This window comes from Strix uralensis, chromosome 2, assembly GCF_047716275.1.
Source record: "Strix uralensis isolate ZFMK-TIS-50842 chromosome 2, bStrUra1, whole genome shotgun sequence".
Classification (NCBI taxonomy): Eukaryota; Metazoa; Chordata; class Aves; order Strigiformes; family Strigidae; genus Strix; species Strix uralensis.
Window position 1 is genome coordinate 107,234,845 of NC_133973.1, and position 25,158 is coordinate 107,260,002.

At 42.7% G+C, this 25,158-nt stretch overlaps 1 protein-coding gene across 11 annotated transcripts; it reads left to right on the plus strand.

The window, feature by feature from the left end:
• The first annotated feature begins 284 nt into the window (after positions 1–284).
• On the plus strand, positions 285–23,280 carry SETDB2 (SET domain bifurcated histone lysine methyltransferase 2). 11 transcript variants are annotated; one of them, XM_074859694.1, is made up of 16 exons: positions 285–369; positions 762–1,128; positions 1,921–1,968; positions 4,323–4,445; positions 5,815–5,880; positions 6,699–6,801; positions 7,476–8,042; positions 9,602–9,721; positions 10,936–11,105; positions 11,515–11,743; positions 13,752–13,842; positions 14,794–14,902; positions 15,691–16,019; positions 17,209–17,297; positions 20,021–20,145; positions 21,811–23,280. In XM_074859694.1, the coding sequence occupies exons 2-16, from the start codon at positions 1,095–1,097 to the stop codon at positions 22,002–22,004; spliced, it is 2,397 nt and encodes a 798-aa protein (XP_074715795.1). In that variant the 5' UTR covers positions 285–369; positions 762–1,094; the 3' UTR covers positions 22,005–23,280. The 11 variants fall into 11 exon arrangements, 10 of the variants coding, with proteins under 10 accessions (XP_074715795.1, XP_074715798.1, XP_074715801.1 ...); XM_074859697.1 differs by having other exon boundaries at positions 297–369; positions 980–1,128; XM_074859696.1 differs by lacking the exon at positions 285–369 and having other exon boundaries at positions 398–885; positions 980–1,128.
• The last annotated feature ends 1,878 nt before the right edge of the window (positions 23,281–25,158 follow it).

Consider the following 25,158-nt stretch of genomic DNA (forward strand, 5'->3'; position numbering starts at 1 on the left):
ACGGCCCCGCCCTGCGCATGCGCAGTAGCCACAAACCGGAAGAGTCGGTGTCCAATCATCAAGGACCGCAGGGGAGGGGGAGGTGCTATGGGCTCGGTGCATGCGTCCTGGCCCCAGCCGGGCGGAGGGCGGGGCTGTGTGGCGTTAGTGCGCATGCGCGCTTCCCGCCGTAGGGGCGGGGCGATGGCCGGGGGGGGCAGGAAGCGGGGGGGGCGGGCAGCGGGGGGGCGTCCCTGGAGGGGTGGCGCCCCCTGGCGGGCGACAGCGGCGCCGGTGCAGAGCGCGCTCCCGGTGGCGGAGCGTGCCCGCGTGCGGGGGGGAGCGCGGCCCGGTCCGGCCCGGCTCGGCCCGGCCGTGCGCCGCCCGCAGGTACCGTTAAGCGGGGACGGGCTCGGGGGCGGTGGCGAGCGAGAAGGAGGAGGAGGAGAAGGAGGAGGAGGAGGGCGGCGGCGGCGGCGGCGGCGGCTGGCCGGGGCCTGGCCCGTGGCTCTGCCGGGGCCGCACCGTCCCCTCAGCAAAGCCCCGGGAGGCCTTGCGGCGGTAAATAACGCCGGTGGTGCAGGCGGGGCCGTGTGGATCCTTGGCCCCGGCTCGGGGGCTGGGCCTGGCCTCTCCCAGGCCGCAGCCCATTGCTCCCCACACCCCGAGGAACGCCTGCCTGAAGGAGTAGGGGGGTCTGGGTATCCCCCGCGCCTCAGCATGGCGGTGTGACCTTCTGTCGGCGCCGCCCGACTTAATCCTTTTCTCTCCTCCATCCCCAGATGAGCTGAGAGTCATTGGCCAGAGGAGGGTGGAAGGTGCTGGGGCGAGGCCTTGAATGGTGTGCGAGTGTCCCAGGGCCGGCCCCAGGGTGGTCCCTTGATCAGAGTCTCGCCCCCAGGAGAGGTTCGCCCCCGCCCCAGGTTCGCCCCATGTCAGCCCTTGGCGAGCGCTGGTGCAGCGCTCGCAGCCTGACGGGCAGCCTGGCTCCTGTCCGCAGGCCCCTCTCGCTGACCCTGCAGTGGTGTCGGAGGACAGCAAGATCAACGCACCGCTCTCCTACCTGAGCTGGGCTCAGTGCTGGCGGTATCCCAACGACTGTAACAGCCCCCTCCATGCAGCCGCCCCAGAAGATGGAAGAGAAAAGAAGTACGCCTTAAAAAAAAATGTTTTGAGCAGTCATTAGGCAGATGGTGTGGAAAAGTTCTCTAGGAATCAGCAGTCTTCACTTAACCTCTTCTCCCAGTCAGCTAAATGAATTTTTTATGACAGAATGAATAGGAGTGTATTTTCAGTTATAGCATAGAAAAAATTAAGTAGTTAACTTATAAATATGGTACATTTTATGTTCTCTGTGTCATTTGTGGTGATAGAAATATGGTGTCTTCGATGTGGTCGAAGAATGCTGCCTTACTTCTACTGAGTGTTATTACAGCGGAGATATCTTGTTTTATCTTGCATCTGTTGAGAAAAGATTCAGTAATTTTTTTACCCAAGAAAGCCTTAATTTTTTCCTAAATAAATTAGTTTAGTTGCAGTACCAATGTACTGACAGCATTAATTTTAAAAAAAAGAGAGTAATGTGAACTAATAGAAAGTGGGGATTATGTAGGCTCAGCTGAATGTGCTGGAGAGGATGGGTCATCTCGTGACAGATTCATGCTTGAGGGACAATAAGAAATGACCTGTGTGTAAAAAAAAAAAAAAAAAAAAAAAAAATTCCTCACACAGCATGTTTCATTTGAGTGTTCTTCAGCTAGGTCTTGACAAGACATGGGATGACTGAAAGTGGGATGACTATTTCATCACACCTCTTTCTCACAGTGCTCCCACTGATACCTGCTGTAGTATTTACTCGTATAAATCTTGAAAAATGAAGTAGCTACAACCATTTTAATTTTTCACCTGATCTCTTACTTGTCCATTCTGTACCTCTTGCAGTGCTTGAAGTGCAGGACCTTTCCAGTTCCAGGGAGGAGAGGATTGAAGGTAGTATAATTTTGTTTTATGGAGGGAAAGGGGAAGGTAGTATATATTTGGCATCACTTCTGGTGTGAAAATGGTAACTAGATGATAATATTTTGCCTTTTATGGTGTATGCATAAGATGTTAGTCAGACCTGTTAGTCAGGTCCTTTATAGGAAACACGCACCCAAGTATTTTTTCCGGTGGCTGGCATAAGTAACCCTGGCCTTGACTGCCTGTTTCTTACTCTAGCATCATTCCCCTGCACAGTGCTGAAAAAATATGGCCACAGGGGTCCTACAGAGGGAAAAGAAAATCATCCCAGAGATAATGGCCTCAGCCAGGTTTAGAACTTTAGAACTATTGCCACCAGATGCCAGTCCACACCCTGAGATCATTTTGAATGCTGACAGGGTAGATGCATCCTGTGTCTGTCCATTTCCTGTCTGGGGTTGATAATAGCAGCATTAACACTGGAGAGATTAGTGATGTGGACATTTGTCTTATTTGAAATTAAAATTATTCTATGAACTTCATATGCAATCTTTGCTTTTCTAGGCAAAAGCAAGTTTTTGCCGCTAGAGTTTTGGGGCACTCCATCATGAGAATTAGGAAAACGTTTCCAAGTTGAGTGAGTGGTTTGAGCACTACATGTAGTAGTATATGTTTTATTTCCTATCAGCCTATGCAAGATTAGAACTGATGATCCAGAAATGAGAAACTGTTCTGTCACCCATCATCTGAAGTAATCTATCCACCAGTGCTATCCAAATTTAGTAAATGTTTTGAAATATCTGAAACCAGATAAGAAATATGGACAGCAGTTTTAATCTGCAGTGGTGGAAATTCTTACTAGAATTTCTAAATGTATATTTTTAAATACAGATATTAAATATTCTTATTTCTTGGTATTTAAAATTTGTGATACTGTCCTGAACAGCAAAAGGATAGGAATGGCACAGGGCAGATGTTGTCTCTTGGAGCAGTAGTGTAGGTTTCCAGAAAGTGCTGTGGGCATTTTTTGTAACAGGACTTTGACCTTTTCACATTTTTTTTAAAAAATTCTTATGCATATAAAAGCTCATTAAATGATGTTGAGTGTTAGTGTCAAATCAGTTATTTTACAAGATAAAGTACTTTCACCATTGCCTATTGATATTAAATATGATCTTTAGCTGCTGGTGACATAAGCAGCTGGGGTTGTGGTGACAAAAGATTGTTATTTTCTTCACCGCTATCATGATGCTTTTGAGAGTAGCCATAGGCTCTGTACTACCATAGCGTTATTTAGCTTCTGGTGTCTAGGGCAGCAGAAGTCATTCTCTGCTAAATCAAAAATTAAGGAAGTACTTTTTCACTAGCCTTACAAGAATGCAGTAATTCATGACTGCTGGGGAGGTGTCACCCTAGCACATTTGCCAACTGAGATTTGCTGCCTGAAACTGAAATGTAAACCTATAATGGTGACAGTGGACTCTGCCTCCAGAAATGGAGTAGGAGAACAGATTTCCTTATTCTTTTGTGCTTGATCACTGAAGAAGAGAAACGTTAATCACGAGAGAGAGCCTGTTCTCTTTTCTGGCATCGTCTGTTGACACACTGAACCATACTCCATTTTCAGAGTCCTTGCCAAAGGTGCACTGCTAATGTTTTAACAAGAATTTCCATGAATGACCTTAGTACCTCAAAGGCACTTACACTTGGAAAAGAAGAGCTTCTGAACCAGTAGCTTGAAAAACATCTTTAAACAAAATGTTCTTTATAAATATTTCTAGTGGATGAAGGAGGCACGATATAAGGGGTATATAAATTACTACAACTGATATCGCTTGGTGAACAAAAATTATCAAACTAGTTTTATCTGAAAATATTTTGAACATTTTCTTCCCTAGAAAACATACCAAAAATATTGATGGGACAATAGAGTCAGCTTGTGTAGCCAAGGCAGGTTACAGCTATAAAAAAATTTCCAAATTACTTTTGTTTAAAAATATGTTCAGTTCATTCAGTTGAAAATATTCTTCCATTTCATTTCTGTGAGTTTCAGTGGTGATTATAGTATAATTTGCTAGTGTTTGGAGAAAGGCTTCCACAGCACTCTTTGTAGAGATGCCTGGAGAGTTACTTGAAGGGAGCATCACGTACCATCAGAATCCACTCCGTTTTGTCACTCGACTTCTGGTTCACTTTCATGATAGGTTTAGGAATAGACTTCTGAAGGTTTAAGCCTACGAAAGAAGACAGCTGTCCTGGCTGGTTTTTCAGAAGTGCCTCCCAGTGAAATGAGTGGGAGCCTTTGAAAAGTCCTCTAGGAGCTACTTGTGGTTTTAGACTTCTTAGGAGCTTTACAGATTTGTAAATGGAAATTTGTATTTCAGGTGATTTGAAGACGTTTTGGACACAACTAGGAGGTAGAAGAGTGGACGTCATATTTGAGCAGGTGCAAAATGTGCTGCTGTTGCTAAAGCGAAAGATCAAGAATGGAACTGCCACAAACCAAGGTTTGAAATCCTTGCAACGCTTAAGCTGGACTGCAGGGGAGCTGTGGTCTGCTTTGTGTAGGAATGCGTGATAGCTGCCACAATTCAGATACCTTTGACTTTAAATTACTTGGCGTTTTTAAGCACTTTTAAAAATACATCTGCTTTTTAAAAAAAGACTAATAATTTCAGATGCGTTTTGCCTGTACACTTTTTCAAACAATGTGTGGCTCTTAAGCACATGGAACTGAAACGTTTATTCTTGAGAAGTAACAAAATATCTGCAGTGTCTTGTGTTTTATCGTCAGAAGTTTTAGCCTTTCAAGCTGATCTCAGTGATTATAATCATATAAGTATTATTTCATGTCAGAGACACCATTATAACTTGAAACATTAGTAGGAAAATGTGACAGCAATGTGTTTCAGATTGTTCCTGATTTTCATGGAAATAAGTTTCCTTTATCCACGTCAAAATCAGAAGTCTGATAAGCTTGGAGCAGTACATAGGTTTATTTTTACTGGTTTATTTAATTCAGAAAAATTACTTTTTTTTTATTAAGTCTCCATGTAAATGTAATCTATGGATCTTATTGCTTTTTTATGCAAGAAAATGTACAATAGTGTAAGATGCTTTTAAATTGGTATAGCCACATGCTCTGCATTGTTCTGCTAGCTCTAAATTGGTAGCTCAATTTTTTGTGTACTTGAGCTCCCACATCTTGATTTTTATGACAAAATATTGCAGCAGTGCGGAGATAAAAGTTGAACTTGAATCCCCAGATGACACAATGAATCTGTGACATAGTTAAATTTGAATTTTTCTGTGCTTTGTTCTGTAACAATTTCAAACTAAAATATTAACATGGATTTTTCTGACATTTGCCTGCCACCTTGAAATATTTATTTTATGGGGTAAGAGGTTGAGAGAGAACTGGTCTCTTCTTTTGTATTCTTACTATCTGAAGCCCATTTCCACCAATTTAGGAGTAGTGTTAACTTGGTCTACCAAGATCCAGCCCTTCTTAGCAGGAAGATGACTAGTCTGATGACAAAGTAAAGAGAGAAACTTACACTAAATTGTGTTTATGTTCATTACTGCCACTGGAGGCTACTGGTTTGTGTGTGTTTGGAAGCATTCCAGCAGCTTTCCAAAAGCTGGAGGATATTTGGTGCTGATTCACAACTACTAATATGAGCTGTAATTTTACTGTAATTCATAGGTGTTTCTATTAAAGACTGTGGTGCAAAAGGTTTCTAAGAGTATCAGATTTGCATAGTAAGGAAACAAGTGTCTCTGGAGGACTTATACCTTGTTTTTCCTATTATCATTGTCCCTATTATCATTGCTTAAATTACACTTATTATCTGTTTTGTTTTGGTTTTTGCATAGAATGCTGGCAAGCTTGGGCACTGGTGAATGAAGCTAATCTAGGTGATCTCCTAACCTTGACAAATGGTATGTACATCTCAATTGTATTTTTTTGGTACGTGGATTCAATTTGTCTTGTTTTACCCACCAGGAGCTTATTTCCCTTTGTTGAAATCACTAAAATAGCTCTGAGAAGCCTGTTAGCATTACAAGGGAAAAAACCGTAATTTTTAGTTTCCTCAGGTACTGAACTGAGGACTCTCAACCTGGGTTTGTACTTTTGTGGTTTGTGTATACGTGTATATGGCTTGTGTGAAGTGAAGAGAGTTTGAACTAGTAAGCCCTGATGAACCTGAGCTGGCTGCAAGCAGAGTCATCTTGTGCATGGCTCCGCTAGCTATAACACCTTGGCATCCTTTCACTTCAGATAATGAAGGGAAATCTGTATATGTGTTTCATATGCGTGTTGTCTCCATGCTCTTTGAAAGCTACATGGAAGATTTTAATGTGCAAATCACCTGGTGGTCTGTGAAAAAGGGTAAACCTTCATGATGCATTTCTGCCTCAAGTTTGTCAATGCACACTTAAGTTTTTCCCCTTTGGGGAAAGGGAAGGAGAGAGATGGAGGGAGAGAAGAGGAGCAGGAGAGAAAGTGTGAGAGCGTGTGTTGTGTGTCAGCTAGTCACTCACTTGCACACCTATATGCAAACACATGACTTAGTTATAAAAAGCAGCTTCTTTTTTTAGTAGGGCACTTGCTAGCATGCTCTTTGTCAGCTGTAGTTCATAGCAATGCATTGTTTTTAATGTATTTTGACAGGTATCTCTTTAGTAACTAAAGTAAGTTTGATTATAAATTGAAATGTGGATTGCTAATTTTTTGCTTGCATTCCATTTTTTTTCAGTAAGTGATGTGTTTGATGGAGAGGGCATACAGGAAACCAAACCCAAATCGCACTGTCTTCTTACAGATGACAACACTGCAAACTCTGTAGAAGGTTCTCACAGGTCGGTGTATTTAATAGTTTATTCCAGTTCCTTATTTGACACACTCTTTAGTGCATTTGAGAGAGATTTTAATCTCTCTCTTGTATTTCTAATTTTGAATTCTGCCAGTTTTCAAAGTGAAAATATTTTTTAACTTGACCTACATGGAATACCTGAGGTTTTGAGTAGACTTGTCTAATTTACCATGTGAGAGCGTTGCAGAGTAAAACAGGGCATTAGGTTGTGAATAAAGATCCATGAGTATTTTCAAGGTTAGGACTTAACAGTTTTTGAGTTCAGTTCTCAGGCTTTCACAGACTGTGCAGATTGTCAGGCACGTGACTTAGTGTCTCTGTATTTAGCCTTGGGTACTGATTTGGAAGATGTGGGTACAGATATCGTTCCTTTTTTTTTTCTTTTTTTTTAATGTCCGTTCTGTGTTTTAGTATGTAAGTTCTTTCTGGGAAGAAGCTCTTGCATTTTGTTTTTTCTTTCTTAATGTCACTGAATATGTCTTCGTATGATGTTAGGACAGTAACACAATGCAAACGGTGATTCAGTGAAACCCTTGACCTTCTAGCAATGGGCTGTTTCTTTCCTGCACTAATAATATTGAACCACCAAAAACCACCATTTTACTGGTTGTCTAACATGCTGCTTTTTTTATTTTATTTTTTTTCTTTTATTCCAAATAGCAAAAAGGAAGAGATGGAAAGAACAGGTTCAGGGAGTAAAGAAGCATCTAGTAAAATTCAAGATTTACCTTTAAACCCGCAGTATCAGCACCACAAGTGCTCTAGTGCATGTCTTGCCAACAGATCAGCGGGCTTCTACAAGGGCGAAAATCCTCTTAAGATACCAATCCTGTTTCACTTTCAAAGACGCCATGCAAAAGCAGATTGCCTTTCAAAGTCACTGGATGTGAATTATAAAGCTCCTTGTGGTCGAAGTCTGAGAAGCTTTCAAGATGTGCAAAATTATTTGTTTGAAACAGAGTGCAATTTCTTATTCGTTGATCACTTCTCCTTCAACACATACGTACTGTTGGGCAGGAACACTGTAAATCCCGAACCCCTTGTGTTTGATTTTGATATTAGCAATGGGGCCGAGTCTGTCCCCATTTCCTTCTGTAATGATCTTGACCATGCAAGACTACCTTATTTCAAATATCGGAGGGCATCGTGGCCACGTGGATATTATCTCAACAATTTCTCCAGCATGTTTGTTGATTCATGTGACTGCACAGATGGTTGCATTGATAGGTAGGTAGAAAAGTCTAATCCCAAACAAATGACACATGATGCCTCAATAGTAGGGTGGTGGTGTAAGTGTGAAGGCCTGCAGTACCAAACAGTGCCAAATAACGAAGGACTGATGCTGCTGAAATATCTGCGGTGGTTGTCTTGTGCCATGCTCTGTGTTGACTGACACCACTGTGTCTTTGTCTTCTCCAGAACTTGGGTGCTCCTACCCGTCCAGCCTCTGTTGTAGGGAAGGAAGCGATCAACAGGTGGATTATTGTGTTCCTTTCCCTTTCTTCCCAAATTGGCAGTGCTTCTCCTCCAGGTGGAGTTGGGAAGCAGATCTCTCTGCTTTGGGAAGGGAGTGGGGAAGGGAGAGTCTTGTGCCAGCAGAGGAAGGCTCGTTTTCCTGGCAGGCAGGGAAGGATCCTGCATGACAACTTCTGCTGCAGCTCCTGCTGTGGGATGGTATCCTAGAGATGGGATGGGAGAGCCTGGAGAGACCAGATCATTTGGAACTCAGAAGGTTACTGAGGGAAGAGGAAGAAACATCCCCGTTCACAACCTCTACATCCCATCCTTCCCTGTGTCTAATCAGAAACTCAGAAACCCTGTGGTCACAGAACACACTGATGTTCTGCCCAGTTCAAATGGTGTTGGTCATTGCTGTCTTTTTCTAAAGCCCAGTAACTCTGGGCTACATATTACTCTGTGGGAACCTGCCACAGTTCACATATGTGAGTTTGGTGATAATTTTGTCTGCTTTCTTGAAGGGTGTTTGTCTTTGACCTGATCTTTGCCTGTAGATATTATTTGGAGTTGAATCCATTTTATATTATTGATAGCTAGGGCAGTTCCATGTGCTAGTGTGCGGTGTAATTGCCCATGACCCAACAAAAGCTTGAAATCACAGCCTAGTATAATGAAGCTTCAGTAATTAAAGTTATTTAGATCCAGCTGAGCAGTGGGGAACAGCAAGCACATAGCATGCTGCTTCTTTGCGCTGAACTCTCCCAAGAGTTGAGGTGCTTTTGATGTGCGGTTTTCGGGTTCGGGATTTGGTCCATTGCTGTTTGCACAAACGCTGGGGGTCTTTGGAGTTATCATGACGTAAGATGGTGAAGACCAGCATTATTGTTTGAGTTCTCCACTCCACACTGTGAAATTCTTCACTTCCTAGGGGCTAGGGTGGGAGGAAGGTAGCAAAGGGATGGCTAACAGGCTGGGATGCTGTGCCAGAACCGGTCATTTTCATTCAGTCAGTCCATTTGACAGCGTCCTGTTTATAATAAATTTCAGTTGTACTTCAGCTGTTTGCATGTGCCTTTTAAGGAGCTTGACAGAAGAATGGGGTTGGGGTGGAGAGAACATGATTATTGTAAAGCACACATGACCAGCCAAGAGACAAAGAGAAGGGCAGGGTGCCTGAAATTGCCTTGTGGAGTGAAGGGGGGTGGGGGAATATAGGTATATATAAAAGTGTGTGTGTGTATAGTCAAGTACATTTTAAATTATCTAGATTTATATTGGATTTACGCTGCCCCAGATACATTCTGAGATGTTTTACTGTTATTTTTTAGGTCAAAATGTGCATGCCTACAGCTAACAGCAAGAGGCTGTAGTAAAATTTCCCTGTCTCCAAGTATTAAAACATCCCGTGGATACAGTTACAAAAGACTGGAAGGGCCTGTACCTAGTGGGTAAGAAAGATCAAACTATAACGTTATTTTATTTGTATGCTCTTATTTTACTTCTGTAGTGTAAGTGCTACAGGACTAAAAGAACTGCAGTTTCTGGATTACTGAAACCTTCTGTTTTTGTCACAATTCTACAGACAGATCAGGATGATAAAAAATAATTAATGTGACTTGAGTAATAGGAGGAAAAAACCACTTTTGTACTGCAGATACTACAATTTTCACAGCTTAGTTCAAGGTCCAAGAAGAGTGTGAAGAGTAACATAGTATTAGCTGGTTCAGGAGTTCAGGCCATATCTGGTGCACGTGCTGGTTCATTCAGGCATGCCAAGGGGAGAAGGGAGAGGGGAAGGAGACCTGCCACAAGGGAAGGAGGTTTATCACACGATCAGCACAGCGTATATCAGCCAAAGAAATGGGAAGCGGAAGTCACCCTTGCTTTTTGCCCTGTATCTTGTCTGCCCATTTGCTCTGTAGCACCAGAGTCCTAAAGAAACATCAGCCAGTTCCTGTTGCCAGACTTGGTTATGTGTGACTATTCCAAGAGTCTTCAGGGCTGTCCCAGTGCTGCAAGTGTTTGTCCTCTCTCTTATTCAGCTCCCATGGATTAATATGTGGCCTGGGGAAGGTGCCAGTAACCTCAGGTGCTTAGGAGAGGAATTGTGCAAGGTGGTTTTCTGCAGTAGCCAAGGGCTGAACACACAGGCTTAAGGAGGCCCTTTCAGTCCTTTGTTGCTGTGTGATGTTAGTTTATGGTCGGCATGCAGAATTAAAGCTGCCAGTGAACCCAGAAACAAATGCAAAAAAAGCACAATTGTGAATTCTTTTAGAAATATTTTGTTAAATCCTAAAACTCATGAGAGCTACAGTGAGATCCAGGCAGACAGGATGTCTTTGCTAAAATCTGTTCCAGCATAGAATGAGGTGCTTCATAGGGGTTTCTGCTTCTGTGTAATTTATTCCTATAAAATAAAAAGGTAGCATTTATTTTTTCTTGTCTACCTATACCAAAATCTGGCTGACAGACTTAAATTTAATGAATCAACAATCAAGAAAGTCATGAGCTTCAGAGCACTGCTGCACAATCAGTTTCAGCTAGAGTGTTTATCTTTTTAGTCAACTGCCTTATTAATGCTGAGGAGGGAAATTAATAATAGCAACTTTGTTTTGGTAATGCATTCTTTTATATTGTGTTTTGTTTTGCTTCCTCTCAACAGAATTTATGAGTGTAGTGTGTTGTGCAGGTGTAACAAGATGATGTGTCAGAACAGAGTTGTACAGCACGGCATTCAAGTCAGGTTGCAAGTGTTCAACACGGAGAAGAAAGGCTGGGGCGTCCGCTGCCTAGATGATATCGACAAGGGGACATTTGTTTGTACTTACTCAGGTAACAGAAGATGCATAGTATAATTCTTCCTCTTCTGTGGCCTGTGCCCTGGAATATTTTTGAGAACCAAGCAGAGAAATACAGGGTTGGAAGAGAAGTGAGTCAGTATAAGCTTAACTTGCAAGATGATCAAACAGACAGAAGAACCTTGAAGAACTCCACACGGGAATGGTGCTGGAGAAACAATCAAAACATCCTGGAGTAAAGCCTATCTCAGACTGTTGATTTTTCCCTCACGGATCTGTGCATCCTGTGCCAGGACTAGTTTTCCTTCAATATTAACTGCATTTTATTTTGCTTTCCCAAATAATTTCCTTGTATTTTTTTAGTGTAAGCTTGAGCTGTGATAGTGAGTGTGACCCATCTTAGCAAACACACAGTTGAAAAAAAAAAATTTTTTTTCTTCCAGGCAGATTAATGAGCAGAGCTGAAGCTCAAGTATTGGGAGATGCTGGTCAAGAGCTGAAAGAGAAGAGTGCTGTGAATGACAGAGGCCATGGCTTTTTTTTCAAAAAAAGAAAAGTTGACACTGATTGTTCAGACTCTGTGATTGAACTAGTGCAGACTGGCAAAAATGACATTCCTGAGAAGCAGGAATCTTTGTCTCGGACTGTGCATAGTGAAAACAAATCAACCCAGTAAGTTTACCAAAGCAAACTTAAGCATAACAAAACTAATATTCTGCTATTCTAGAAAGTCCTTTGTAAAACTCAGAGTAGAACTGAATGTCCTCAGCTGAGGGTGGGTTTTTTTCTTTCTCAAATTTTTTGTTAATCCCTGATTATTTCTTCTAGTGGGACAGTTTTTCCTCTATATTAATTTTACTTACTGTGTGTACCACTTGGTGTTTTCTAGAAATCCAATTCATTTCCTAGGTATAGTTGATCTGTTCAGGGCATTAATCATTATGCTAGTTTGAAAGAATTAATAAAAGATACTTGAGATAAATGATTTAAAGATACTTGATGACACCGAAGGGTTTGATAACAAATTAGCCACCAACTTTCCTGTCCTTTACTCCCAGTCTCTAAACCTCTTGTTCTTTGTAACTTAACCCTTCCTGCAGGAGTCTTAACCTTTCCCATTAGGAGTGTGATGACACCTCACTTTTGCAGTGAATTACACAAAAGTTCTGGTCCTGTTTTCATTTTACAGTCAGTGTTGTACACTATCAGGATTCCTAAAGTAAAATTGCTGCAAAATAACCCTGTGGCTTTGTCAGTAGCATGCTGTAGTCTATTCAGAAGGAAGTCAGGATCTTCTTTTCTTAAACTTTATTCCTTGCTCTGTCACAGTATTTTGTAAATGCTTTCTTTGTACTAGCCATAAATGATTGCAAATTCTTGCTCATTTCATAGTAGGAGATTATTGTGGATCTTTGAGAAGCACCATGAAATTGCAAATGGAAACTTTTTTCAATACCTGCCAGTATATTCTCACTTGCATTTCAGTATCTTGGAAACCTAATGAATTCATAATTTTGTAAATTACATAATTATCAGCAATCAGCTAGATTTTACTTCTACTAAGTGCTGTTACTAAAAATTGCAGGGAAGCACAGTTTTAAAGTTGTGTTTACTGCACTGCTACCTTAAATTTCATAAATTTCCTTTCCTGAGGATAAAAATGTTTGGCATGTGGGCTATGTAAAACATACGACAGACAAGACGACTTTGTTATTCTGCCTCTTAAGAAATGACAACCCAGCTGAGCTGAGGAACCTTTGAGAGGACATCAGTGTGCTAAGCTTGACATGTCATTCAGCCAAACAGATTGCCTTTAAAAGGACAAACAATATAATCGTGTAATAAGGTCACAATTTCTTGTGGCTACTGCACCTTTTGAATTTACAAAGGTTTTTAAGTCATAAGAAAGCCTTAAAGAGTAGCATTTGTTGCCATTATCAGTAGCCCAGAGAAGTGCCATGAGGTTTTTTGTGGCAAGAAAACATATATACATTTTTCATTGAAAATTTTCTCAAATAAAAGCTGTTTACTTATTGCTAGACATTGTACAGATACTAAGATTAGTTTTGAAATGTGTTTTCTACTGCACTCTGAACATAATCCAAATGAATGTGATTTTAGATGTTTTAAATGTATGTGCCAGATACTGCTTTTCATACTTCCCCAACCTTCTTTTGATGTGAAGGAGTGACGTTCTTCTGTGGGAGAGTATTTTCTGTATCTGCCATATATTGCCTGTCTCCCCCTCTGTCTCTCTGTCCCTTGTCCCTGCAACAGTTTTGCTTTCCTGTTTGAAAGCTGCACTGTCAAAACTGTTGAAAGTGGTATCAGGAAAAAGGTTAAAATGTCTGTAGGTGCTCTATTTTGAGATGATCTGATATATTAATAGTAAGAGAATTTGGTTCTTGGCTGGAGAACTGGAAAAGGAGGTAAAAGCATCTGCTGTTCTCTCAAAAAAGCATGAATAACTGGAGGTTTTTTAACAAATACTATTGGGAACTTAACCTAGGTCCTCAATTCTAAAAGGCAAAATAGTCACAGAACTTGGGGCGAGGCCTGGCTGCAGGCTCTGGTGTAGTCTGTTTTTTATGAACTAGAGACTGTTAGAGAAATGTGTGTTGCGAGAGTTACTTAGGGGTCTTTCTGTCTTTTATAATTTCCTTTTGACCTTTCTGTACAGGGTCCATCCAAGGAATTTAAGTATTTCAACCGCAAGAAGGCCTGGAACTAGAACAGTTGCTTTTCATAATCACCAGCTAAAAATGGTAATAGTAAGTGGCTTTAATGGATTCATTTTGCACTGTGCTGAATATGTATGTTAATATTGACCTTTTCATTTTATACATTTAAAAAGTTCTAATGATCTTTCTTCATGAGATCGTGTCACACTGTGAGCTAAGCTGGTGTGCTGGAAGCTATGTATCAGTCCTTCAGCATGTTCCCTGAGACCAGCACTAACTACTCCCACAGCCTCCCCTTCTCCGCCCTTCACTTACACTCCAGCCTTGAGAATCTTAAGAAATCACTCTTCTCCTCCACCCCCTGTTGTAACTAACTCCAGGGTTAGGTGGCCAGAGTGGTTATATTTTTGTGATGTCTCCCCAAAGAATGACATAGCAGGGAGAGAAGAAAATCTTGGGAGTCGGATGCAGTTTTCTCATGCAGTGGCATAGTTGGGAGAATTTGATCTGGGTATGAAGCGTTGGAAAGGAGGGAATCTGGGGTAAACTTACTCTGTAGGTTTCATTGGTTTCATTGCACTTAAGAAATGCATGTGGGATTTTCATGCTAACGTTTGGCAGTGCTGTCCATTCTGGAGCTCCCATAACTAATTGCCTTTTTGGGGTGGGAGAGAAGAAATCTTGCTACATCTGTTCATTTTACTCAAACTTTTTACAAAGCATGTTTGGGCTTTGGTTCAGCAACTTACACAAATGTGTTTAAATTCTGGTGACATTGTTGGGACTTAAGCACTTATTTAAATGTTTTATTGAGTGGAGAGCTCCTTACAGGTTATTCTGAAGGATAATTTGAAATGAAGATAAATGTTGCATTGCAGTAAATGTATGAACTTTTGAAACTCAGCCATAGCCATGCATTATAGTAGGTTTGAAACTTCAACCTTAGAGTCCTAAAAGCCACTTGCTATCCTGTGTTGACCCAGAGTTGCATACAGCAACAATATATCACAGCCTTTTCATTATCTTTTATTCTGTTTAAAGGAGATTGATACACTGGTGCACAGTGCCAGCTCAGATGAAGATAATAGTTCTCAGATTCATCAGTCAAGCAAAACAAAACTAACCAGTGGAACAAAGAAAGGAAAAGAAAGTAGGTTTGCAGAGCTATAAATACTGCACTGTTAGTACAATTGTGCCCCATCAGCTGATAAGACTTAAAATGTAGAAAGTGATCTTTGGATGTGGGCAGGCATATTCTCAGAGTAGAATAATGTTGTCCACATAATGCTTAGGCTGTCTTAAGAGAGCTCAGCGGTACAGAAAGTATTGCTGCCTTGCATAATACAGTACATTAACTGGTACAGAGCAGTCTTTTGCCTGCAAAGTTGATCCTGGGTCATGCTGAACATTCCTGACAGCAGCTTCTCAAATACAGTGCAATTGTGGGAAAGTCAGTCTTGCAAATCTGTGTCACACCCAATATATGTTCCAGTCAACAAAATTGAACAGGATAATATAATGCAGGGGTGGGGGGACCTCAAGTTGGAGAGACAGTGTGAAACTGATGCTATTCACACATGCATCCTGTTTCTGTTTTAATTACAGTTTGTGATTTTCTCAGGAATTAAGGTGGAGAATGGTGATAAAATGCTGTGTGGAAGAAGTCAATCTGGAATGGGATTTGAGAAGAATGAGAGACTAGGTCACTCACAGGAGACTTGAGCAAGTGCTTTAGGCACCATAGCAGGAAACAGTCGTTTGTGGGAGGATTGATGAGAGACATGGAAAAGGGCAGTTGTGTTATAGACTTGTAAATAGCAAGGAAGCTGCGTACATTTTGAAGAACGAAGGGTGGGTGGATAAGAGTTCAGGGCCAAACAAGGGAAAGGCTTTGGCCCTAAACTGGTGTTGACAAATAACTTATGTGTTCATTGACAGAACTCACTCAGCAGCAGAAGGAAGAATATCCAATGGAAATTGGACAGACTGAGTCTGCTGACATGGACAGTGCAGAATGCAAAAGAAAGAGTCTGTCTCTGCAGGGTGTTGATTGTGGCAAGTCAGGTGTGCTGGATGACACATGTGTTGTGAGGCCATCCAAAACTGTACCTCTAAAAACTGACTGCAAAGAGGAAAATCACAGGCAGTCAAAACGAGACACATTTTGTGAGGAGACTGATGGTGACAGGACACTTATGAAGAATGCTAATGAAAATATTTATGTACTGGATGCCACAAAAGAAGGAAATGTGGGTCGTTTTCTTAACGTAAGTAAGAAGTTGCATGTGTTCTCTTAGTTATCTTAGTTTAAATAAATAAATGATGAACTTGCATAAACTAGAAAGCTTTTGCGCATAAACCATATGTGTGGTAGGTGCACGATGAGGCAGGCTATGTGGTACTCCCTGCACTCCGAAGTGACAGAACAGCAGCTTGGGTCAGACCAGCTGTTAGTGCCTCCATAAGATGATGCATGCTACGTACTAGCTGTAGTTTTTTGGCACCACTAGGTTCCTGAGTGAAATATTCCCCAGTAATGAGTGACATCTTTCTCCTGAGTTTTTGAACAGCCTTTTTTGGGGGTCCAGAGAGCAAATGCCAGATTTTATTGAACCACAAGCCTTCTCCCAGCCTCATTTTTTGTTCCCCAACCATTGTAAATTCTAGCTTGTACTGATTTAGGATAAGTGTTGCGGTATTGTAGGAAATTTCTCCACCATTCAATCATAGTTTCAGAAAATGGTCTGTCATAATGTGTACATATCTGCTAAATATGTCTCTCAATTTTGACTTGCCAAGAAATAGTAATGAATTACCAAGCATCTCCAACTAAGATGAATGGTTCATAGACACATCTGCATGTACTCTTCGAGTAACTTATTTCTCTTCATTGGCATGAATATGTATCTTACAGCAAAATCCTTGCATATGTTTAAGCTGTTCTTCATTGCAGAGGTATTGTGATGTTAAGATTAGTGGCATATCTTGCTGAAACCTTTCTTCTGCATCCATGAGCACATGTGTGTTCCTGCATGCACCTGAATGACCTTTCACATCTCGCATCTCTTTGCCAACGTACGCAATCATTTGATCTATTGCTTGCTCCCTAGCACTGCACCCCTGGCTGACAGTGAGATAGGTCTGTCACATATTGATTATTTGTGGTGCATCCTGAATCTAAGATGAATTCTCACCATAAATTCTGGAGGACAGCTTGGTAAAACAACTTGGTTTTCCTAGGCAAAAGTACCTTCATAATATGATGGAAATCATATTTAAGGAGGCACAGTTACTGTAAAAATAAGTGGCAATGGCATTGAGTAATAGAGATTCTGTGTGGGCTGGAGAAGGGAAGGAAGAAACTGCCTTTAGTAGTGACAGATATCTGACAAAATAGGTTCTTCAGCCAACAGCAAGGTGTTTCACTATTTCTAATTCAGATGTTCTGTTTTACAGCACAGCTGCTGCCCAAATCTCTTTGCACAGAGTGTGTTTGTAGAGACTCACAACAGAAGTTTCCCATGGGTGGCGTTCTTCACAAACAGGTGAATTTTTGGAAGTTTAATGTTGTTCATTCAAGGCACTAGGAGAAAAAGCAGTGTTTAGTTATTAGGAAATAATTATTCTAAGGGTGTGCAGACACTTTGTTTTGCTGATTAAGGATACCAGTTAAACTCAGACACCAGAGTGAAAAGACTAGGCCTATTTTACTGGGGATAACTAAATAATGTAACAGAGTAATACAGAAAACATACAGTGAGAAAAGACAAAATAGTGCACTTAAAGCAAACAAATGGGAAAATACAGGGTAATGCATCAAATCATTACTACAAGAGAGAGAGAATAGTGATTAAGAAAGATCCATCACCACTTGCATACGTTACCATCATCCAGACCCGCAGGCGCTGGGCAGCCCCGGTTACAGCGAGGATTTGGAGAGCCTGTCCCAGCAAGTGGGAAATCCTACGCGGTGCGTCCACCCGTAGGTGAGGCTTCCAAAGTCGCTGTGAGCGGGTCCAGCCTTATATACCTAAAAATCAGCTAGCCAGAATAGCTGGCACCTTTGTTTTAAGTGGAAACATCTGGTTTCACTCTCACATTAGATTCCCCCAGAGCCTGGCCAGGGCTCAGGGAAGAAGCTAAGGGATTTTCCCTGCTTATCTAATTTATTTATGAGCAAGGTCACACATCTGGTCACAAGGCCAGACAACTGGCTCCATGGCCATGTGAACTTGCCCCTACACAAAGAAGGATAAAGATATATTCAGGATAGACATGTTCTATGATATCTAAGCTACATCTTTTGTTAACGAGCATACATATTTCACTAATGACTACATACAAGTTAGCAGCTTTGGCTCAGGGCCTGTTGTTCAGGCTTCAGTACTTCAATGCTTTAGCACTTTTTACATCAGAGTAGGTGGTTTGTTATAACCTAGTACAATACCTACTAGCACAATAGTTATCAGTTATAAAACATACAGGATTCACCTATAGGTCAACTCTGGCTTGGGCCTGTTGTCCAAGCCCTAGCACTTCACACTTAGATCATGAAACCATAAAACTACCTTCTTATTGGTGACTTCTTGCTGTGCACTAAAGACTGAAGGAATACAGCTGATGATTATCACTAAATGAGTTTTTCTTCAGTTTTGTACTGAAATGTAAAGTGGGGAAGCTTAATTTTGATGCCTCCATTTCAGTGATAATCTTCAGTGGAAAAATAGGTTTAGCTCAGCATGGTCATTTTGAAAGACAAGATTCACTGATCCCAGTGTTGTGTCTCAAGGAATAGCCAGCAGATCTGGGTCCCACAGTGCCAGATTGGACCCTACAGGGTCTTAAGGATGAGACACTTTGTGGGCCAAACAGGCAGGCTCCAGGCCTTCTTCTCACAGCTACCAAGAGGAGCAAGACTTTGTGTAGCACATGTCCTGGGGAGATGGCATTAGGATACTCAGAGTTGAAAGCTTCCTCTGAAAGCAAAAGATGTGGGTCTTCCCTTAGTGGATGACAGAAAGGGAGGTACAGAGCGCGGGTGCCAGTGAGACACAAGAAGGTGGCAGCTAAACTCAGGAGTGGAAGGATTAATTGTATGTATGAAGCTAGCTGAGGCACATGACAGCGGGAGTACTAGGTAAGAACTTAGAACAGAGAGGAGAGGATTTGCTCCAGACAAACAGACCCCAGGGGACACATATTCTCTTTGGAGCCTTGCAACCCTGGTTCATACTGACACAGATGCTGTGGATTGTGCTGTGAGAAGGGCTGTAAGACTGGAAGGAATACAGAGAAGAATGCAGAGAAGGAATACTGAGAGGAATACAGAGAAATTGTCCAAACAGCCAGGGATCAGGTTAGGAAGACCAAAGCCCTGATAGAGTTAAATCGGGCCAGGGATATCAGAGACAACAAGAAAAGCTTCCATAGGTACATTGGTCATAAAAGAAGACTAGGGAAAATGTGGGCCCTCTCTGGAAGGAAATGGGAGACCTGGTTACCCAGGACATGGAGAAGGCTGAGGTACTCAACGACTTTTTTGCCTCAGTCTTCACTGGCAAGTGCTCCAGCCACACCACCCAAGACACAGAAGTCAAAGGCAGGGACTGGGAGAATGAAGAACTGCCCACTGCAGGAGAAGATCAAGTTCAAGACCATCTAAGGAATCTGAAGGTGCACAAGTCCATGGGACCTGATGAGATGCATCCGTGGGTCCTGAGGGAACTGGTGGATGAAGTGTCTAAGCCACTATCCACCATATTTGAGAAGTCGTGGCAGTCTGGTGAAGTTCCCACTGACTGGAAAGAGGGAAATACAATCCCCATTTTTAAAAAGGGAAGAAAGGAAACCCAGAGAACTACAGGCCAGTCAGTCTCACCTCTGTGCCCGGCAAGATCATGGAGCAGATCATCCTGGAAACTATGCTAGGGCACATGGAAAATAAGGAGGTGATTGGTGACAGCCAATGTGGCTTCACTGAGATCAGATCGTGCCTGAAAAATTTGGTGGTCTTTTATGATGGGGTTACAGCATTGGTGGATAAGGGAAGAGCAACAGACATCACTGAAACTGTTCCATACAACATCCTTGTCTCTAAATGGGAGAGACATGGATTTGACAGAGCCACCACTCAGTGGATAAGGAATTGGCTGGATGGTCCCACTCAAAGAGTTGCAGTCAAGGGCTTGGTGTCCAAGTGGAGAGCAGTGACGAGTGGTGTTCCTCAGGGGTCAGTGTTAGAACCCATGCTGTTTAACATCTTTGTCAGGGACATGGACAGTGGGATTGAGTGCACCCTCAGCAGGTTTGCCGATGACACCAAGCTGTGTGCTGCCATTGACACGCTGCAGGGAAAGGATGTGCCATCCAGAGGGACCCTGACAGGCTTGAGAGGTGGGTCTGTGCAAACGTCATGAAGTTCAGCAAGGCCAAGTGCAAGGTCCTGCACGTGGGTTGAGCAATCCCATGCACAAATAGAGGCTGGGTGATGAGTGGATTGAGAGCAGCCCTGTGGAGAAGGACTTGGGGTATTGGTGGATGATAAACTGACTATGAGCCAGCAATGTGCACTTGCAGCCCAGAAAGCCGACTGTATCCTGGGCTGCATTAAGAGACGTGTGGCCAGCAGGTCGAGGGAGGGGATTCTCCCCCTCTACTCTGCTCTTGTGAGACCCCACCCGGGATTCTCCCCCTCTACTCTGCTCTTGTGAGACCCCACCTGGAGTACTGTGTCCAGCTCTGGGGCCCCCAGCATAAGAAGGACATGGACCTGCTCAAGCGAGTCCAGAAGAAGGCCACAAAGATGATCAGGGGGCTGGAGAACCTCCCTTATGAGGACAGGCTGAGAGAGTTGGCGTTGTTCAGCCTGGAGAAGAGAAGGCTCTGGGGAGACCTTTTAGCAGCCTTCCAGTACCTAAAGTGGCCCTACAGGAAAGATGGGGAGGGACTCTTTACCAGGGAGTGTATTGCTAGGACGAGGGGTAATGGTTTTAAACTGGAAGAGGGTAGATTTAGATTAGATATTAGGAACAAGTTCTTTACTGTGAGGGTGGTGAGGCACTGGCACAGGTTGCCCAGAGAAGCTGTGGCTGCCGCCTCCCTGGCAGTGTTCAAGGCCAGGTTGGACGGGGATTTGAGCAACCTGGACTAGTGGAAGGTGTCCCTGCCCATGGCAGGGGGGTTGGAACTAGGTGATCTTAAAGGTCCTTTCTAACCCAAACCATTCAGAATTCTCTGAACTGTGAAGACAATATTTTGAAATATGTCAGAAAAAATTTTGGTTTTAACTAAGTCTTTTGCTCAGGTACTTGGTAAAGAAGTGTGTAGTGGGGACTGAGGCCAGTGGAGAGAGGTAATAGTGGTCAGCAGAAGACACTTAGGGAAGAAGATTGTTGAAGGAATGTTCCCCTGGCTGGCCCTCTTGCTTTCTGGAAATCACCCCTTTACAACTTTTCTACATTAAGGACTGCATCTGGATCATCGAGCTTAATTGTGTATCTCCCGTGAACTTGCCCAGTCACCTTTTAGTTGTTTTACATTTCTGGCCTCCAGAACAATCCTAAGGCAGCAAGTCCCAGGGTGCAATTAATGTGCTGTTTGAAAAGTCATCTTGTTTGTTCTCAGCCTGCTGCCTGCTTACTCACTGGATGTCCCTTATACCATATCCAGTGGGATAGTAAAAATAACAAAACTGTCTGTGTTCTCATTTAGTTGTATTCACTTATGTGTTTTTTCCTTTTTTTTTTTTTTGTTTGATTTTTCTTTCCCAGAATTAGCCTTGAAGTTAGAGCAGGTTGTTTAGACTCTGGCCCTATTGCTTGATAAGCGATTCTTTTCTCATAGTTGTGGGTATTTGTGCTCTCCATAGCTCTGGTAGGCCAAGCAGCATGCATGTGCCAGACACTCCATATCTCTCTTGGTGCTCTCCCAACAAGCTGCCTGTGTGATGCTCCCTGCCCCCTACGATTTTGGGGTTTGCATGTGAGTTGGTGACAAATTGTAAGCACAGTACTGTTTCACTTAGTTCAAACAAATTGACCAAATGTTTTAATTTCTTAGGCACGTCAAAGCTGGAACTGAGCTCACGTGGGATTATGGTTATGAAGCTGGAAGCATGCCAGAGACAGAGATTTCCTGTCAGTGTGGAGTTCAGAAGTGCAGGAAAAAAATCTTATAGGCAAAGCTTTCCTACTGTCAACACGTCACGTACCTGGAGATTTGTATGCTGGAAGGGACTACTACACAGAAAATAGTACACTTCAGTCTGTGGTGCTAATTACATTCAACTAAAATGCCTTTCACCTGATCGTTTTTAAAATTTACATTTAATTGTTATTTTTGTAGTTTACAGAATTAGAACTGTTTGTCATAAGAACAGGCGTCAAACTTTTCCTAGATAATTTCTGTGCTCCTGGTCTTTCCTCCCACCCCTTCATTTGCAAACAAAGTTCACAGTGCACTGGAAGAAGTCATGCTTCTGTGCTGTCTGCAGCAGAGACATGACCAATGCAGAGCAATGGTTAGTTGATGTTTTCTGTGCCCTTCCACAATGCTGAGTTAGCAACACTCAGTTTTCTGAAACTCATTATGAGTGCAAGTCTTCCTGTTTGGGGGCTAAGAATTATTAAAATATATCCAAGCCTGATGGATCCAGTGGGACAGATAGTCTTCAACAGAGATGAGATTAATCAGAACAAGTTTGCAGAGCTGTGTTCATGCTAGAAAGTAAGCTGGGCAAGCCCTGCTGCTGCAGGAGAGAGATGACTGTTTTTTGATGGGTTGCATCCCTCTCCATGCTTGTGACACACAGAGTAGTCCTTGAGAAATCGAGTGTGCCTCATTTCAGTGCCATATTGTGTATTGTGGAACAGGTGGGCCACAGAAGTCCCTGCTATGTGGTTTGTTGATAAGAGAGAAACAAGCTACATTAGGTGACACTGTGTGCAGATGCAGGGGGTGGCTCTGAAATGAAGCAAGGGGTGCAAATGGTGCAGGTGTGTAGCTTTTGAATGTGTTGGAGCCTTGTGCAAAGAAGGTGGTGTTGCAGACAGGCGACTTAGACTGCTTGAAGAACCACCACCAAAGGTATCAGCAAAAGTGGTTTTGTTGAAGTAAGGTGTTGTACAAGTGAGACTTAACAAAGGTTGATGGCAAGGTTCACTCTATTACTTAATGCAGAGTATATAATGATGATTCAGAGTTACCAACATAAAATGAAACTTACCAACACAAAATCTAGTGCACTATAATACAAGGTTATGTGCAATACTCGTCACTTACCAAAGATCCGCAGTTGGTACGAGGTCTCTCAGCCTTGAGGAGTAACCTCGAGAGGCGTCCCACCTCAAGGGGAGATCACTGCTGTGCAGCCAGCTGCTTAGCAGGGAGAGCTCAAAGCTGGCTCACTCACGCTATTTATGGAATAAAGTGCTTGGCTTATAGTCAAATTACCTGCGATGGAAAAGGTAAGCATGAGACTCCTTGTACCCACAACTTTCTTTGTTCCTTGATAAATGAGTCTTGAAAGAACCACCTGCTATTCATGTATTAATTGTGTGATTGGTGTTCCAGTTTCCAAGCCCATACGCATCAATGCTCACCATGTCACCCTGTTCCTGTGGGGGTTTTCAGAGAACAGGCTGGAACTAGAGTTTTTGGCCCCATTATGGCAAGGCCTTTGCTTGCTTTGGAGACTGAACCAAGCTACCACGAGTTTGGTCAAGGAGTCGAGTACATCTGACACAAGTGGATTTAAAGCTGGCCCTGCAGTTCACCTTACCTTCACCTCCTGAATTTGTGGGAGGCCGTACGTGGCAGATCATGCAGAATTGTTTGTTGGTATTTTCTCGGCCATTAGAAGATTTTGTCATTGGATTTCCTGTTTTACAGAGCAGAGAGAAGTACTGTTTACAAGACTTAGGGATGATTTAGGCAATTGTATATGGGAATGAAACATGCCTGTGAAAGGCTGCCATGGCCACAGAGTAGAGATTTAAAGCCTACAGCTATACTGCAAAAGAAAGGGAAGCAGGAAGCAGTTCTCAGCCCTGAGGCCAAGAGGCAACAGATGGCTTACGTCCACATGGCTTAGGGTTAGTCCTCTTTTAATTGGGTTGCATCTCTGCTGTGTAACTGTGGACAAACGTGGTACCTGTGTCCTTAAGCTGGTTTTTTGAGTTCATTTTGGATGCTTCAAGCTTAAAAAACATGGGGTTGTGCTGCAACACACAATGCTCTCGAATTTCTCAACAGTCTCAGCATGCATGAGGAGTTTAAGCCTGTTAAAAAGGGGTCTTTAACAGAGATAACAGACCTGTGAGCCATTCTGCTCACAATGAAACCTCAGCTCTTCTCTCCCATGGCCCTGTTTGAGAGCTTGATATATCCATCAAGCAAACCCCGCCTCAGGTTTTGTCCCAGTTGTCCTACTACAGGTTTGTGTCTTCAGGGCTAAATGCAGAAGAGCAGGGTTACACCCAATGTTGGTGCAGTACCCCTTCAAAGGGTCAGAGCCACTTACTCTTGCCCTGATCAGGCCCCTTCCACCCCTCTGTCGCTGAGGACCACCACCATGTTAGCAGCAGTCAGCATGCAGCTCAGTTGCTTCTTGCTTCGTTGAAGATCTGTTACTCAGAGGGAATACACCTTAGGATAACGTCGTGCAGTGTAAAAACCTCCAGAGACACGCGGAACTGCGTGGCAAGGCCACTGGTAACCCAGCACTGGTGTAAGCCTTCTAAACAAGTGAGGATGTGGAAAATATCTGTCTCTAAGCTCGACTTGGATGTGGAAAAGCAGGTGGGAATGTCATTAAAGTATCAAGGGAGGAGGAGTACATTTTACTGCTGTTGATTATGTTTTTCAGATCAGTAGTAGGAATTACAATCCTGGGCTGTTGAGAAAAAGCTGTTTCTTGCTGCAGAAAACAGACCTGATGTTTCAAAAGATAAAGCACGTACTTGCTCTGTGTGGTCTGCAGCTATCGAGAGCCTGCTATCAGCATGGATTTTACAGTAGGCATGTGTGAGATGGGACTTTTTGGCTAGCTGTGTTTATCAGGTCTGTCTTCAGGCTGGTGCTTTTTCATTCTCCTCCTCCACGTGAGGATACACTAATAGCAGTTGCAACCCAGCTTCTAGTCCCCTCGCAGTCTGATGCTTTCACTGCTTGTGAATCTGACATACCAGACCAGAGATCATAGCCTGTCTTCTTGCGAAATTACCTTACAAGGTATGTTTTCTGCCTGGTTTTGTAATTTTATTAGAATGGGTTCTGCTGAAGGTGGCTCGCAAATATCCTCTGCAGATAATGGCTGTGCCAGTTCAACAGACATTGCGAGAGTGCTCATCTGAACTTGCTCTCAGCTATCAGTTGCTCTGCTTGCCTTTACATAGCTCAGAGATGAGT